Source organism: Rhinolophus hipposideros (assembly GCF_964194185.1).
Source record: "Rhinolophus hipposideros genome assembly, chromosome: 6".
Lineage (NCBI taxonomy): Eukaryota > Metazoa > Chordata > Mammalia > Chiroptera > Rhinolophidae > Rhinolophus > Rhinolophus hipposideros.
Window position 1 is genome coordinate 22,654,708 of NC_138052.1, and position 16,388 is coordinate 22,671,095.

Here is a 16,388-nt window from a genome sequence, read left to right on the forward strand (position 1 = left end):
GATATTATGTAATCTAACCAGAGTTCTGTGCTGTGGAAAATGCTGGTCTGAAATTGCCCAAGCTTGAATCCAAGAATCGCCATGATTATTACGAGGGAAACTGAATGTCAAATCTAACTACTTCTCATCTTTGGCCGCTGGATCTCCGGCATAAGTAGACCAAAAATGTTTTTTTTTGTGTATGAGGGGGAATGACTAATAAGCCCCTGACTGTCAGCTCTTTTCTGCCCCCTGTGGTCATGCTGCTTCCTCTTGCAGGCACACTCTCCAAACCTCTCTCCGTTTTTCACTTCACTACTCTCTACAATCTACGATGATTGATCTTTGTTTTTTCCTAGTCAAAAATTTCTATCATTTAGAAAAATACAGAGGATAATATCATTAACACCTGTTTTCCTGTCATCACATAGCTATATCAAATCCTAATACATTTTTCTATATTTGGTATCGATTTTTGTTGTCTGTTGTTTATTTAAAAAAAAAAAAAAGATATTACAGTTACATTTGAAGTCCGCTATGTAATCTTTTCTAATCGTATTTCCCTCTTTCTCCTTCTAGAGGTAATGACTGTTCTTAATTTTATCTTTTCTGTTTTTATTTCCAGACATACTTTAAAACCTCTTCTTATACATTTATAAATCAATATTTTTTGAGAATTACTTTGGGGAACTTATTCAATAGTGTTTGGGGATTTTGTTGGGTGTCCGATGGAAATGTGTCCTGTTTGGGAGACCACCTCAGGGATGCTGTGGATGCCTGGTCATGGCATTGTACACCAGAGGCTGGACATTAATGAATGCCAACTATAATTTTATGTGTATAATGTGATGGCTCGGTGTGAGGTCGGGGTGGTGGTGGATAGGGGGAGGGGGGTTCACGGTGTGAGGGATGTAAAAATAAAATAAAATAAAATAAAACTAAAAAAAAATAAAATAATACATAGAATTGTTTTGTATTTTTAAATATAAATAGTACTAAAGTGTTTATATTCTGAAACTTGGTGTTTTGTTGTTGTTTAACACTGTTTTTGAAATTTATTCCTGTTGACATTTGATTCTAGGTTATTCATTTTAATTATGAATAGCATTTCATTATGTGAATATGATACAATAAGTCTATCCATTCTCCTGTTAATGGGTATTTGAGTTGTTTCTATATTTTCACTCTTACTAGCATTAGGGCAATGGGACTATTCTTAATGCCACCGTGTGTACTGGTATTAGACTATAAACCTAAAAATGGAATTACAGGCGTGAAGGTATACACACCTTCAAATTTATGGGATTTGGCTAAATTCCTTTCCAATGCAGAAAAATCAAATTAGACATTCACTAAGAGTGTATGACAATTTCTTTTTTGCCATGAACTTACCAATGCTTGGTTTTATCAGATTATTTTTCCTAATTAAATGACGTGAAATGTTATTTAGACATTATTCTTATACTTTTTTTAAGGCATAGCTTGGATATCATCTCCTTTAGGAAGACTTCCAAGATTGCCAAAAACTAAATTAATTGTTCTTCCCATATGCCCCCATGTGACTCAATTTACCACTTTGAATACTGCGTTAGCATGGCCTGTTTACATGTCTTTCTCCCAATCTTCACTCTTTAGCTTCTTAAGGAAAAGTATTGTGTATTTTTTCCTCTTCCTATCTTCAGTGCCATGATAAATATTTATTGAATTAGTAGATTCATGAAGGAGAAATCCCAAAGGAAAAAAATAGGAAATTAGTTTCTGTGTAGGAAAGGATTTTCTTTTAAAGTAGAAGCAATGTTAAAGGCTAGAGGACAGTGGATTCAATTACAGAACAATGCCCTTTTGGGGAATCTTTTACCTAGAATACATGTCCCTATATAAACCAATATCTAAAACGGTATATAAATGATTCAACCAGGAAAATTATCTAATAAATGTACTATATTTTTACAGTATGATGAAAAATGTGACCTCTTTCTTTTTCCCTTCGTTTCTTTCTTTCTTTTCTTTCTTTCTTTCTTTCCTTCTTTCTTTCTTTCTTTCTTTCTTTCTTTCTTTCTTTCTTTCTTTCTTTCTTTCTTTCTTTCTTCTTTCCTTCTTTTCTTTTAATTTTGGTAAAACAAATACATTGTAACATGAAAGCATACTTAGTTTTCAAAGCTAAAATGCATATTTATTTTTCTCTTTTTAAAAAATCCAATTTCTTAAAGTGTATGGTGATCTTAATATCTATCATAAATACTGATAAGAAGACCTAGTACTAAGTGACTTCAGTTGGCATCACAAAAAGTGGCACTTGTGTGTTAGAAAGTGTGTGGACTTTAGGCCTGGAAAGTCTTAGAAATCTTACTAATTAGGATTAATATTTTTATTTGCTATTATACGTGTCATTCCTATTTATACTACTATAAGTGGCTAGTCAAACCCAAATTTTCCTTTAAAAATAATATAGAAACAAGTAAACTTTAAAAATCTAATGGAAATAAAGAAGACATAATTTTATTAATTGAGTCAGCAATGCCTTTTACTTTAAGGTGAAAGCAGATCAATCTTAGGATGGAATGAAGCATAGCCTGTGAATTGAATTTTAACCTCAAAAGAATAATAATCGCACTAGCTTACAAAGATGCTTCATTATAAATTATGGTCATATTGTAAAGGCAACCTGGGCAAAGTTAAATTTACCATACCTAAAATTCTAACTTATTCTCAGGATAATAAATTTGATAAAAAGAGCGATGGCCTTGAAGACAGAACTCATGGATTGATTTTCTCCTAAATTCTTACCAATGATGGGATTTAAGACAACTCCCTTCTCTCATGCCTTCATTTATGAAATAAATAGAATGAAGGCAGGGTCCCAATACCACATTGTCTCTGGAGGTCCTTTTCTATGAGAATGTATTTTGTAAAACAACCTTATAAGATACACAAAATCTTGAAAATAATCAGCTACTCTAAAATATTTAACCAAGCTTTAATCAAGGTATAGGAGAATAGCTAGTCCATGGATCCTCAGCAAATATGTCACTGTGAAAAATCTGAAGATATGATGGAGGGTAGGATTATGGAATGATAACTAGTTTTGTTTTCAACTTTGCTATTTAGTACATGGTGAAAAGCTCTTTCAAAACGATATCTAGTGAATTCATATTCTTATAGAACTGAAAGAAATATACAAGGAAATTCAGTGTGGAGAGGTACAAATCTTTCAAAACAACAAACAAATAAACAAACAAATAAAGGCCAAAGCAAGAGGGCAAACCAGACCTTTAACCTCTGGGTCTTTTTTATTTTTCCATGTTTCCTCTGCAGTTTTCATTAATACGTTATAATAATTATTTAGTAATGCTTATTTTGGCAAAGAAAGAATGTGAAGTGGTTGATATGTTTTGATGTTACTGTGTATAATGATTGAAAAAACATTTTTTACTGATCATATCAATATGAGACATCAAATATACTACTTTCATCATTTAAAGAGAAATCCTAGGCTGCTGCTAGTCAGTATAATTTTTCAACACTTATCTGACTAATAATGAGCTTTTTGGCATTCTGTTGTAATATGTACCACAAGTTGTATATGCCTATTCAATAATAATTTGGCTGGGATTTCAAAAATTTGTTAACATGGGATACATTATATGGAAATACAGTCTTAGTGGTTTGGGACTTCAAGGGGAAAAAACAAAAACAAAAAGAAAAAAAATCTGCCCCACATAAATAATGTGGCAAGAACAGAAAACTATTCACAGTTATTCTACAGCAGACTAAATAAAATGCATAAATTATTTTGTCAAGATTAAAGAAAAAAACATCCTCTTTGTGAGGTGGCCTACATCACAGCAAGCTAATAAACCTCAACCTCCACTGCCAAGTAAGGTTTAGCAGGAACAAGTCTTGTCTAAGCAGCCTAGCCTATCACCAGTCAACTCACATGGATAAAGTGCCAAATTACTTTGAAAAACAGAATCATGCCCAGTGATTAAGTAAAAGACAATCTGTATTCTCGCCTTTGTGGAACTAAACTTTGAATTCATTTACTACTCCAATAATATCACAAGCACTAGAAAAATTCAGTTTAATTCAATTTTATGGAGACTAACTTTGAAAGAGATTTATGTGTATATCCAAGCAAACCTTTACCTGCACAAGTTTGATTGGATTCATCTTCATTGCTCCCACAATCATTAGCTCCATCACAAAGCCATCTCTTGGGGATGCAGCGATTATTCTTGCATTTAAATTGATCTTCAGGACAGCTATGATTGACTGGGGTAGGGGGTGAAGGGAGAGGAGAAGAAAATTTAGTGATATAAAATTGGATACAATTATAATTATTTTGAGTTATAGTTAAGGAAAAGTTACAGTAGTTATATTATAGTACAGCAAATGTCATAGCTTCTGTCATTCATTGTCTTATATTTGACCAAAAATATTAATATTTGAGGCTCTGTTAAGATGTAATACTTTCATAGAAGATACCAAGTAATTAAATCTCATATAAAGGGAATTATATTCATTTTTCATGTCTTCACTAGCACCAACTACATCAAAGACTTTGTTTTCCCATCCTTTAACAAAATGGATAACTCAATTTCAGAATTTTCACCAAAAACGTTTAAAATTCACCTCACATTTTAATGTGAAAAAAAAAAAACACAAAAACTATGCATCAAATAATATAATTATACATATCACAAATAATCTTTAGAACCATACATCCATTCAGGTACTTTTTGAAATATTAAATAAGACTAATTTTGCAATGCTTTGTCCAATGTTTCTTGGAACTGGAAGTAAAATACAGAAAACAAAAATGCATCACTTATGACCTGGAATTGATGCTAACTATGAGATCCTACAAATTTTTAATAGCAAAAATGATCACTCTGAGTTTTCTCTCTTAGTACAAACAAACATGCAACCAAAAAATATATTGAGGAGAGACCAATCCTCACACAGGAAGCTGTGCACAGTTAAGGATTAAACCTCCAATATCTAAGCCCAACAGGAGGCCATCTTAAAGTTAACCTTCTGTGATTATTTTTCCTGCATTCTGGAGACTAAATCCCAAACTGAATCGGCATGTTCTTCAATATTTGTTTCACACCTTCAACATTTTTTGAAGTAGTTTTCCTTGTGCCCAGTAGTTGCATTTCTATGTGATAAAAATAAATGTTGGAGGTAGTTTTACTTAGAATTTGAAAATAACCATTTTGTCATGCTGTTATATAGCAAATGTATAACTTCTTAGTCAGTTTCTGTAAAACACTACTTCTTTAAAGCAGGTTTGGTGTTGAACTTGTTTTATCATTTTTTAGAAAGTTTTTATTTGTGTACAGTAATAAAAAAAACATGGAAACACTTTATGTTTTTTTGGCATTTGAGCATGATTAACATGTTCCACTCCAGGGACTTTAGCAAGAAGGACTTTAGCTCATGAGAATAAAAGTCATCCAACATATTAGAAGGTCAACATTTTAAAGTACCAAGATTATGTGCAAGCACTTCACTGAAGCTCTATCAAGAACCTTTGCACTTTTCATCAGTGATCTAAATCAGTTCAAAAAGAAGGAGCAAATGTAATCCATAGTTTTGTAATTTGGAGTTGAGAAGTTAAAGGATAAAAAAATTGAGTGATAATAGAATTCAAGGTCAAAGCTCAGGAGTACTTAAAATCTAAAATAATCCTCTGAAATGGGTTATATGGTTATGGAATATTAACCATGGGACCCCAGAAATAATAATGCAACTCAGAATCACTGCAATGTTTAGAGAAGACACCATACTGCTGAAACATGGCCAGAGATGTTTAGTTTTCTATTGCTCCTAATATTTAGTTATTTAGTCATCCAGGTGTTACTTTCTGTGCTAGACTCTGAAACAAGAAAGATGTTACAACATCGTTATGTCTCCTCATGAAGATAGTAATGTACTAGATGCACCAAATAAATAAGCATGTAATTGCACTATGGTTTGGTAAACCATAGGAAAGAAATACACAGGAGATGCTTAACTCCAGCTGAGCTGTATTGAGAAGGAGATTTTTTTTTTAGAGTTCAAAAAAGTCTTCCCTATGGAGGTAATGGAAAACTATGGTGAATTTTATACACTGGAAATATAGTGCAATGTCATAAAGGGGAGAGAGAGAATTACAATTTTTCGAGATCTATTTGTAGTTCAACTTGATAAGGACAAAGAGGTTAACAGGATGCATGGTAGATATTTAAGGCTAAAAATGTAAAGATGAGATATAACAAAGTGCTTTCTATGTGAGACAATGAATTTTAGAATTTCTCTTGTTGATTATGAAGTTATTAAAATAACAAGATTCAATTTCAGTATGTAAATACGTCTATGGAAGCAGTGTGGAAAGTGGGCTTTAGGTAAGGGAGAAATGGTGGTAGGAATAAGAGCAGGGCACTTCCCGAGTTAATCTAAAATGGGAATCTAATATAGCCAGTGAAGATTGAGACAAGTTAAAGACGAAAACTCAATTATTTAGAGGTAAAAAAGATGGGATTTATTGATAGAATTGAATATGAACTATGAGTGAATTAGAAGACTCCAGGAAAAGCCCATTGTGTAGGCTTGGGTGATGTTATGAAAAAGGATAAAAATAAGAAAAAAAATACTGAAAATTTTAACACTACAACTAATAGGACAAATGCAATGCCCCCATATACTCATAAAGGAAATGAGCTTTTTTGTGAGTTGGTGAAAAGAACAATTTCACAGAGAGAAGCATGGAATTACAGCAAATGCATGAACATTGTGATGAAATATCTTAGCCCTCTGACTACACAGTAAGCTCATATGTAGCAAGTATTCATTCAAACCATGAATAAACATAGTGAGTCAGAAGGAATAAGGCAATTAATTTAATTAATAAATACATAATATATCATTTGTGTAAAAATGTAGGAAAAACACACTTTTCCCTTAGATAAAATGTTCCTTCCACTCCAAAACTTTTGGTTATTGTATCAATTAGTATTTAGTATTTTATTTGTTGGTTTATGCTCTTTAATATAGATATTAATGGGGTTGAAAATAAGAAGTGCATAATGTTGAAGTCAGAGTCCATGTTTGGGAATTAAGAGAAAGTAGTACTTATATTTATGCATTAATGATAATTTATGAATTAATGTATTTATACAAACATTGAAAATATTTTTTAAAAGTCCATATTCTTGGGGTTTTGTACTAAAGCACAGATATTTAAATAAAAATGGAGGACTGCCAATTAATTCTCAATTAGTTCAGCCACTTTAATCTGGGAAATGTCATTATTTGAAAGAAAAATAATTGAAAAAAATAATGCATCTAAGTATGTAAAAGCAAAAGAGCAAAGACAAATATGTCCAGCATATACCTCTCTCCATATAAATATATTTTATATCTTTCAAAACCAGGTAGTGACTTTAATTAAATATATTCTCAAAATATTATTTAATGTGCTTCTCAAAATGCTTCCCTTCCATTTACTATGTGGGAGATTCTGTTATCCCTAGCAGAAAAATTAAACTATTGTTATTGCAGCAAATGATAAACAACTAAATAGAAACCAAAGGGGAGAATAATCAAACCTTTGATTTCTGAGTGTCCCATATATGTTTCCTACCATAGTAGGAAACCCACGTCTGTCTCCTTGGATCTTTAAGGCTTAGTTGCCAAGGAGCGGTGGAGTGGATCATGACCTTCTGTATGAGTAATTCAGTCTTGAGGGAATTTAAATTAAGTTTCCACATCTTTAAATTCAGAGATCCAAAGGAATCTCCTGTAGCCACCTTCTGACAATGGTATGGTAATGCTGACAGCACAAAATAGAAAAGGGGAGGACTTCTAAAGCAACCAAAACGATAATAGTAAAGATAGGGGAAAATGAGGAAAGCAATGTTTTAAAACCATTCAAAGGAGGTAATCTAGGGTCTAATTCTATACAAAAGATGTCTGAGGAAAAAAACAAACAAAACAAAATAAGGATGAGTTTTCATCAAAGACATTTTTAGATTTTCACAAATTGCTTTCATAGCTCACACACTCAAAGAGTCAGAAAGATATAATATTACTTGAAGGAGAACATACAGCAATTTACTGAATCTTCATCACTTCCATCTAGACAGTCATCATCACCATCACATTTCCACCGAGCTTGGATACAGTGTCTGTTTCTGCAACGGAATTCTTCAGCTTTACATATATGAGGCAATACTTCTCCAGGATTAACTGGGTTCAAAAAAAAAAAAAAATCCAAGGTACATGAACAATACTAGCTAACTAGCTACATTCAGTTCAATCAAGTGTAAATTGTGTTTTAATGGCAAAATACTGATTCGTGTCATTTTACAGAAAATATGAAAATATCTTATCATCATAGTGTCAACAATCTCAGGAAATAAGTTTCTAATTTTTTCTGAAAATAATTATTAGGAATTTTAAAGATTGATTGTAAATCACTTTCACCAAAACAATCAATAATAACATAATACCACCTTACATTTATGTTGGGTTTTTAGTTTTACTTTTTAAAGGGCTTTCATTCATAATCTCCATTGAGCATCATGATTACCTATGAGATAGGCCTGGAGAATGATTTTACTACTTCCATCTTATAGATAAGTATACTGAAAGCTAATGAAAGTGAAAAGACAAGGCAATAGCACACAGCAGTGAGGGCTATATTTTCTTTGCTGGTCTGCAAGTGGGAGAAAAACTCAGGTCTGGTTAAATATTCAAGGAAGTATTAAATAAAAAATAAAATTATTATACGTGCAAATTCCATAGTGTGTTTTCCTCCATATATTCCATGTCCTTTAATCAAATGTTAGAAATTCAGTTAATTGGGATTTATTATCAAAAACCCTAACTATTCTTCTGTTTTCTTTGACTGGATTTGATAGAGTCTAGAAAGAAAAGGGAATATGTGGCAGTGGTTAAAGTAAATGTTTTATCTTTCAAAGACTGGAAAAGGTGTTGAATTATTAAAAACTGATTTGTTGAAGGGAAAAACAGAAGTTAATCTTTCCATTCCAGTTTTAATGGCTGTAAACTATTTTGGGTAACCGGTGTGAACTGATGAACTATCACAAAACTTATATACACTTCAATAATAAGACCTATCAAGAAAACACATGTGGCTTTTCCAGAACACTTTGTGTTAGTACTCTCTTAATTTTTGCATTTTCCCTGTTCCAAAGAATGGAGAGGGGATGTGACTCTTGAACCATAACTGCAGAGATTCTATTTCAGAGTTATAAAAAGCAAGGTCCAAGGCATGTCGGGTTTGTGGATCTGGAAAAAAAGGAAAACAAAATGCTGCCCAATAAATTCAAACTCTTGAGACCTTAAGGGAGAAAAATAATCAGTACGGTGAATGAAATATTCAATTAGTACAAAGGTAATCCTGTATTTCTTTTGTCTTCTTGCTCTCAGACAGCACACACTATATGTAAGGACTGACAATATTTTTTCTTCACGGTTTAACTCTAATCTTTTCAATAACAAAATGCTCTAGCAGTGATTTCTCTAATGATGTTATTTCTGTAAGGTATCTTGAAAGTAACACATTTTGTAAATATATAGACATGATAGATAGATAGATAGATAGATAGATAGATAGATAGATAGATAGATAGATAGATAGATAGATAGATGAGAGATAGATAGATAAATAGATGATAGACAGATAAATAGATAGATAGATGATAGATAGATAGATAGATAGATAGATAGATAGATAGATAGATAGATAGACAGATAGCAAATCAAAAATAGGAAATCACAACAGTTTAAAAACAAAAAGTGAGGATCCTAGGTCTCCCACTCAACCCTTGGATGTTTTTCATAGCATGCCTGGGAGTAAGGATGGGAATCAAAATGATGTGGAAGTGCACTGGACAATATATCTGATAATCGCTAGGATCAAGTTTTTCTCTCAAAACCTGTGGAATTGATCACTAATAACCTGTATGTTTTTTCTTCTTTTGAGTTTCAAGCCTGCTCAAATAGACCCTGTGATTGTATAGGGTGTTATAGTTTTCTTTCTTTGAATCCATATAAGCCCAGCTTAAAAATAGGCACTTAATAAATAGTTTGATTAAGTTCTTCTCTACAGTTATTAAGCCTAACAGTCTCTCAGAGTTTTTTGTTCTTGTTGTTGTTGTTGCTGTTTGTTTGTTTTTTGTTTTTTAAATTCCAGTCAGACAAGAAAGCTGATTTTAAACGTAATTAGCTTCCTCTCCCACTTAAGTTGAGCTTTAAGAATTTTTTCTAGTCTCTCTACAGTTGACTTCAAAGAAATTTAAGTCAATCCTGTTATTCTATAAATTAAGGATTGAAAAACCAAAGAAACCATCAGCTTTCTTTTGATAACAATCTCATCAATTAAAAAGCTTGGCTTTTACATAGTGATTTGGACAAATAACCCAAACCACAGTTTTAAGGAATGATCAAAGATATCCATATATGAGGTTGAAATTATAATTGCTTCTGAATAATTTTATGTATATTAAAGAAAAGCAAGGCATCTAGGGAAAGACTATCCAAGAACATTTATATTTTAATACTAAATATCCTTTATTGTAATTAATTAATTTAGAGATAAGGTCTTTAACTTTACTTAGAATTCAAATGTTTTTCAAGTGATATTTAGACCATTATGAAATGAACAAAGATAGGCATATTTTCCAAGCTTGTTTTAAACATGATTTGAAATATATGTTGATAATTGGTTATTTTTAAGTGATATTTGCTAGTACAAATGTGGCAATTTTCAAAAACAGATAATGGCAATGTCTAAAGTTTCATCTTCATTTTTTATAACAGGTTATGAATAATTGCTTGAAAACCAGTAGTGTTAGCCTCTTGAAATAATTTCACCTTTTTCTATTTACTGCTTTTGATATTAATGTATATCAATGTCGTTAATATAGATCCATGCCACTGTACAATGTTAGGCATACCTTATGTCTGTAGTAACAAATATAATAAAACATGTACAAATATGTTTGACATTTTAAACTTTGTCTCCAGTTTCTCTAAGTTCTCTGATTTGTTGGATGAGAGGCATTTTTCAATGGTGTTTTACATGTCTTGTGTCTTCTTTTATTCTGGACTTTTTTTCAAGAACACTTATATAGTTAACAGCGTTGGAAAACAGCCTTCTAGAGCAGAGAGCAGGTTTTTTTTTTCTTCACCAGGACAGTAAAGATAATGTCTCCCTTCAGAGCAATGGTTGGAAAATTTTTCTAGAAGATTCTTAAGCTCTTCAGCTGTGATACAAACTCACTCTGTGTGCAGAATCCACGTGGGTCTGCTTGTGTATTGCCCCCATATGATTTGGGGGTGGGGTGGGGCTAAGAGAACCAATGTGAGCATGAAGTTTATGCTTCTGGCTGTGTCATGAGTAATATAATCCTTTGTATCTCATCCGGAAATGGGGTGTCTTCTATCAGAATTTATGAAACTTTGTCAGGCTATGGAAGCTTACATCTAGGGTAAAACCTCAGACCCCTCATAAGCCATGATATAATAGTAAATAATTTTTCTTTCAAGATACTAGGTTCTGATTTTCCAAAGTCTCCCAGGACATATGGCAGCATTAATTTATTTCAGCCCTAACCCAAGTCATCCAGATGTAATCGGTAATTATGTCACAGAAACAAACAAACAAACAAACAAACAAACAAAAAATGTTATCTACGCTATTAGGTTTGTCCAGAATTCATAATGATAAAGGACGGCTTATTTTTGAGCTAACAATGTCCATTATTAAGAAAAAAAATTAATGAGCCATGTGAAAATCTAGATAAAATGGCATTTTAGACATTCAAAAAACAGTCTTTTCTCCAGCATTTACCTAACTGTGTGGAACTGGGTACAATGTCAGCTATAATAGCACTCAAGCTAATGGCCAGGCAATCTACTAACATTTGTGAGAATCAACAAGATTACAAAGCAGAATATTTGGCATCACATAAGAGATCCAATAGCGCCTATAAAAATAAGATTAGTATTCTTGTACGTTGTACAGACTTCTACGAGGGAGTTATTTTAAATCAGTTTTACACATTTAAAATTTCCCCTTGATATTCTTGAATATAGGAAGAACATTGGCACATACAGAATAGAACAATGCCGAGAACAGAATCAGAAATAGATGTTTAAAATTTCCGTTGGCTAGATTGATAATTCTATATCACAGCCATTATTGTAGTGAGAAATTCTATTTCAGAAGACTGGATAAATACTTCAGGAAAACAATATCACTTCAACTGTCTCAACAGTTAATGATCTTCTCTGATCACCCAAGAACATAGATTAATTTAGTTTAATTTAAGGGGGAAAAGACCAACATGTAGAGAGAAAGAAAGAGACAGTGATAAAAGTTCTCTCCACAACCAAAATAGTGTATGTATAGGAAAAGCTCCATGCATGTCAATTTGCTCCAATACATAATATGACTGAACCAATATAGCACTTGAGAGTTTGGGTGGAGTCATAAGTTGTTTTCAGTATATTAACAAACGTAACAAATTAACAAACAAATTAACAAATTAACAAATTAACAAATTAACAAACAAAATTAACAAACAAAGAATTGCAAGCTTTGATTCAGAGTTGTGCTTTGCACTCTGAATTTGAAAAGTGATACAAAATCTGTGATTCTGCCATCATGGTCACTAGTAGAAAAAATATTATAACTGAATCTCACCAGTAAGAAAACTGACAAAGTAATAAATAATCCTTTAATGTAACCAGGATCAAAAATAAAATTACATAAATCATGGCATGCCTGGAAAGAAATTGCAAGTTCTCATGCATCCTAGGAAACTTACTGTCATAGCATTAAAATTAGAAGGATTCCATATGACTCTTCAATATGTTATAAAGGGAGATTGAATCCTAGAATTAATTATTTTCTTTAGTAAAAATTGGCAGTGATAGCTGGAGTTAACAACCAGATCACTATGAAGTAAAGGAAGAAACCCTGCTAATTAGCTTTTATTTTCATTTGGTTCTGAATTATCTCATATTTTGATCTCAGCACAGCAAGTACACATAATACATATGTTCTTTTTTTTTTTTTTTTTTTTTTTTTTATACTCAAAGGTAAAATTTTATCTGATCAAGAGGAATTAAAAACAGTAGAAGGTCTATTGCAAATTGATTATTGATTAAACAACAACAAAAACAGGATGACAATAGTTTTTTGTTTCCTTAAAGAGATGCAGGAAGTTAATGATATGTTTAAAATAGTAGCCATGCTTACCTTATGTTTCAAAATTATTTTCCAACATAAAGTAGGGGCCAACAAATTTTAATAAATTAAGGTGAAATAAAGGCTTTGGAAGTACAGCTTACAAGGAAAGGCCCGTAAAAAAAATATGGAACGCTTCACGAATTTGCGTGTCATCCTTGCGCAGGGGCCATGCTAATCTTCTCTGTATCGTTCCAATTTTAGTATATGTGCTGCCGAAGCGAGCACAATACATATGTTCTTGACACTGATTTAATAAGCTGTGGTGCCCATGAATAAGTGCCTATGTTTCTAACTTTGCTTTTGTTCAACCCTAGAATGATAATCTATTCTAAACTAATTCTTATCTCCTCTCTCAACTGATGTTTTGCTGTTGACTATTATTAAAATTATGTAACATTAGTCCTAGTACGAAAAATAAATAAAGTGTTCCTATTGTTCCTGTAAGTCTCACACTAAAAAACGTTTATTCATTGAACAAATTGTTTATGTTTGCGTTTTGGGAGTGCAAAATTTCTAACTATCCCTTTACTTGAGCAGGAAGAGAGAAAAAACAGTAAACTTGAAGTTTGTCTTTTAGACCATAGCGGGGTGACCTTTCATTAGATAGAGTGGTCTTCTGAGCAGCCAACCTAAATGGTACATGATCTTCTGTGATTTCCTATGCACAGAAGGCCATAAATATTCATCTAGATGGGGCTTCTAAACTTTTTACTGCCTTCACCTTTTTACTACACATTAGATTGCATATATCCTAGAACATAAGGCTTGTCACAGCTGAACAGATAAATGGCTCAGCCATAGCAGAGTGCTGTTTTTGACAGAGGAATATATCTGGTGTTCCAGAAGGTGAAGAAGGTCACAGAGTACCACTGACATAAAATTGTGCAATCCTATCCTTGGATGACCGATATCTTTGCAACGTTTAAGTTGCTCTCATGGGAGTAAGACATATTGGAAAGTTCTGTCTTTTCTTTCAGGCCACTAAAGAGAAATCTAAAGAATCACTGCCTCATTACTCTAGAAAAAAATTATCCTGCTATTTTAAAAACTAGTAACTAGGAGTTTATTATACTGTCTTGGGATTATCCACATGCTCATTGATTAATTTTGTATGTTGTGATTTTTGCCATAAAGGTGTCAAGATAAAAAACAAACAAACAAACAAACAAACAAACAAAAACTCTTGATAAGTGATCAACCGGCTTTACATATGCTTCTCCAAGGAAGTAAGTTCCAAGTTACTATGCTAAACTTGGCCTCATTTCTAATTGTGACAGAATTTGACCAGGAAACACAAAATTCTCAAGGACAAAGTGTCCAGCCGACTCTCATTCTTGATTCCTTCCAGGCATGGCATTAGAATTCATCCGTAATCAATCATGTAGCATGCTAATATTTTTCTGCTGAGTGAATGCCACTTCTGGCATAGCCTTATGCTGCAAGTTCATTGAGAAACAAACGCTGGTGTTTAATTCTAGCCTGACCATCTGCCAGTGGGTTTTTTTCATTTGATGTCAATTCAGTGAGGATAACTGAAACCAACATGATCATATCTCAAGAGTTGTGCATGAATTTTTGTTTTGCTTGTTAGCTCAGATTACAGATCTAATCCAGTTGAGAGCAGTTCACAAAACTATTATCTAGCCTAAACTAAATCAGAATCCCAGAGGAATAATGAGCGGTTAGTGACACACTGATAATTTGTTTTGCACTATATTATGCAACCATGAATTTTATTTGTAGTCCTTTTTCATTTTAATTTCCTTATCTGCAAACTAAGACTAACATATCTTTAAACAACCTTTACCACAAAAAAGTAGAAACTGGAATAATTTATTTAAGCACACTTTGAGTTCTTTGCAAGATATTATTTACTATATTATGTCTCTTGATTTTTACATTTGAAACAAACTTGGGCAAGTTGCATTCTAAAGATTGCAGAATTTTTAACAGGCAAATGCAAAAAAAATTCTTAAATAAAAACTCACCTGTTTTTATTAATTTATCATTGTTTAGTGTAACAAGTATAGATGAAATGATTTTCTTCCTTATCTTCTTGTATTACGTTGGTGTTATTTACACAGAGATATCCAGTGATCAATATATTTTCTACATAAATATTGACATAGGTATAAATATGCCAAACAATAAGGAATTAATAAGTTTATAATGAGGCATAAGAATGGAGTACAATTTGGAGGCCATAATCCAAATAATTGTAATTCATAGAAAATTTAAAAACTAATTAGAAAATTTCAAGCTCAAAAATCCATCCAGATATTAATACCAGATGTATACACATTCCCTTCAGCTTCCCACTATGAAAACAAAGATGGAGAGTGAAAACTCACAAGATCTTGAGAATTCAGCCTCTTCATCATTCTATTGACACTATCTTAAGGAAACTGACTTTTTTTTTTTTCCCGAAACAAATAGGACTAGATTTGGATATTAAATCAGAAGCTTCTCTATGTTATGTCACTAGAATTGGATAAGCCTGTGTATTTTAAGGTAGGAAGAGCGACCCTTTGCTGCTGCAGTGCACACTGTAAGGTTTATGCCTATAGAGAGAGAGAGAAAGAGAGAGAGAGAGAGAGAGAGAGAGAGAGAGAGAGAGAGAGAGAGAGAGAGAGACTTGCAGTGCATCCTAAAGAAAAAGACTTGGGGTAGAGCAAAGGCAGGATGAGGCTCAGGTCAAGATGTAAGAGTTACTTAGCTGGGATAGAAATGACCTCATTTTATACCAGGAAAATAATTGTATATGAATCTGTGGTAAAAATTAAAAATTAAACGAAGAAATATGCACATAAACCATACATTTCATCTTCATAATTAAGACAATAATTAGCTTAACAGGCAACTGGACTGACTTTATGTTGTTCAAAGCAATGCTTACTCCCTGTCTATCAAAAATTGTGGTTCTTATTGATCTCCTTTGATGATAAATACACAACAAAATAAGAACTGTAAAATAATACCACAGAACAAAGGAAGAAAAACCACCTGATGACTCCCAAGAAAGTATACCTCAGAGAATTATTTTCTACAGGAATTGTCTTATATGCAAATTTTAAAACCCTTCTAAAAATGTGGAGGAAAAAAAAAGCTTGCCCAGAAATGTAAAATGTATACATACTTTAAG

The 16,388-nt window shown here is 32.4% G+C and overlaps 1 protein-coding gene across 7 annotated transcripts in view; it reads right to left on the reverse strand.

Annotated features, from left to right (window-relative positions):
• LRP1B (LDL receptor related protein 1B) overlaps window positions 1–16,388 on the reverse strand; it is a 1,877,633-nt gene that overhangs the window by 739,962 nt on the left and 1,121,283 nt on the right. For all 7 annotated transcript variants that reach the window (XM_081051911.1, XM_081051912.1, XM_081051910.1 and 4 more), the window contains exons 16-17: window positions 8,071–8,211; window positions 4,126–4,251 (exon numbers count right to left, since the gene is read on the reverse strand). In XM_081051911.1, the coding sequence (XP_080908037.1) occupies window positions 4,126–4,251; window positions 8,071–8,211 (267 nt within the window). The remainder of the gene's footprint in view (window positions 1–4,125; window positions 4,252–8,070; window positions 8,212–16,388) is intronic.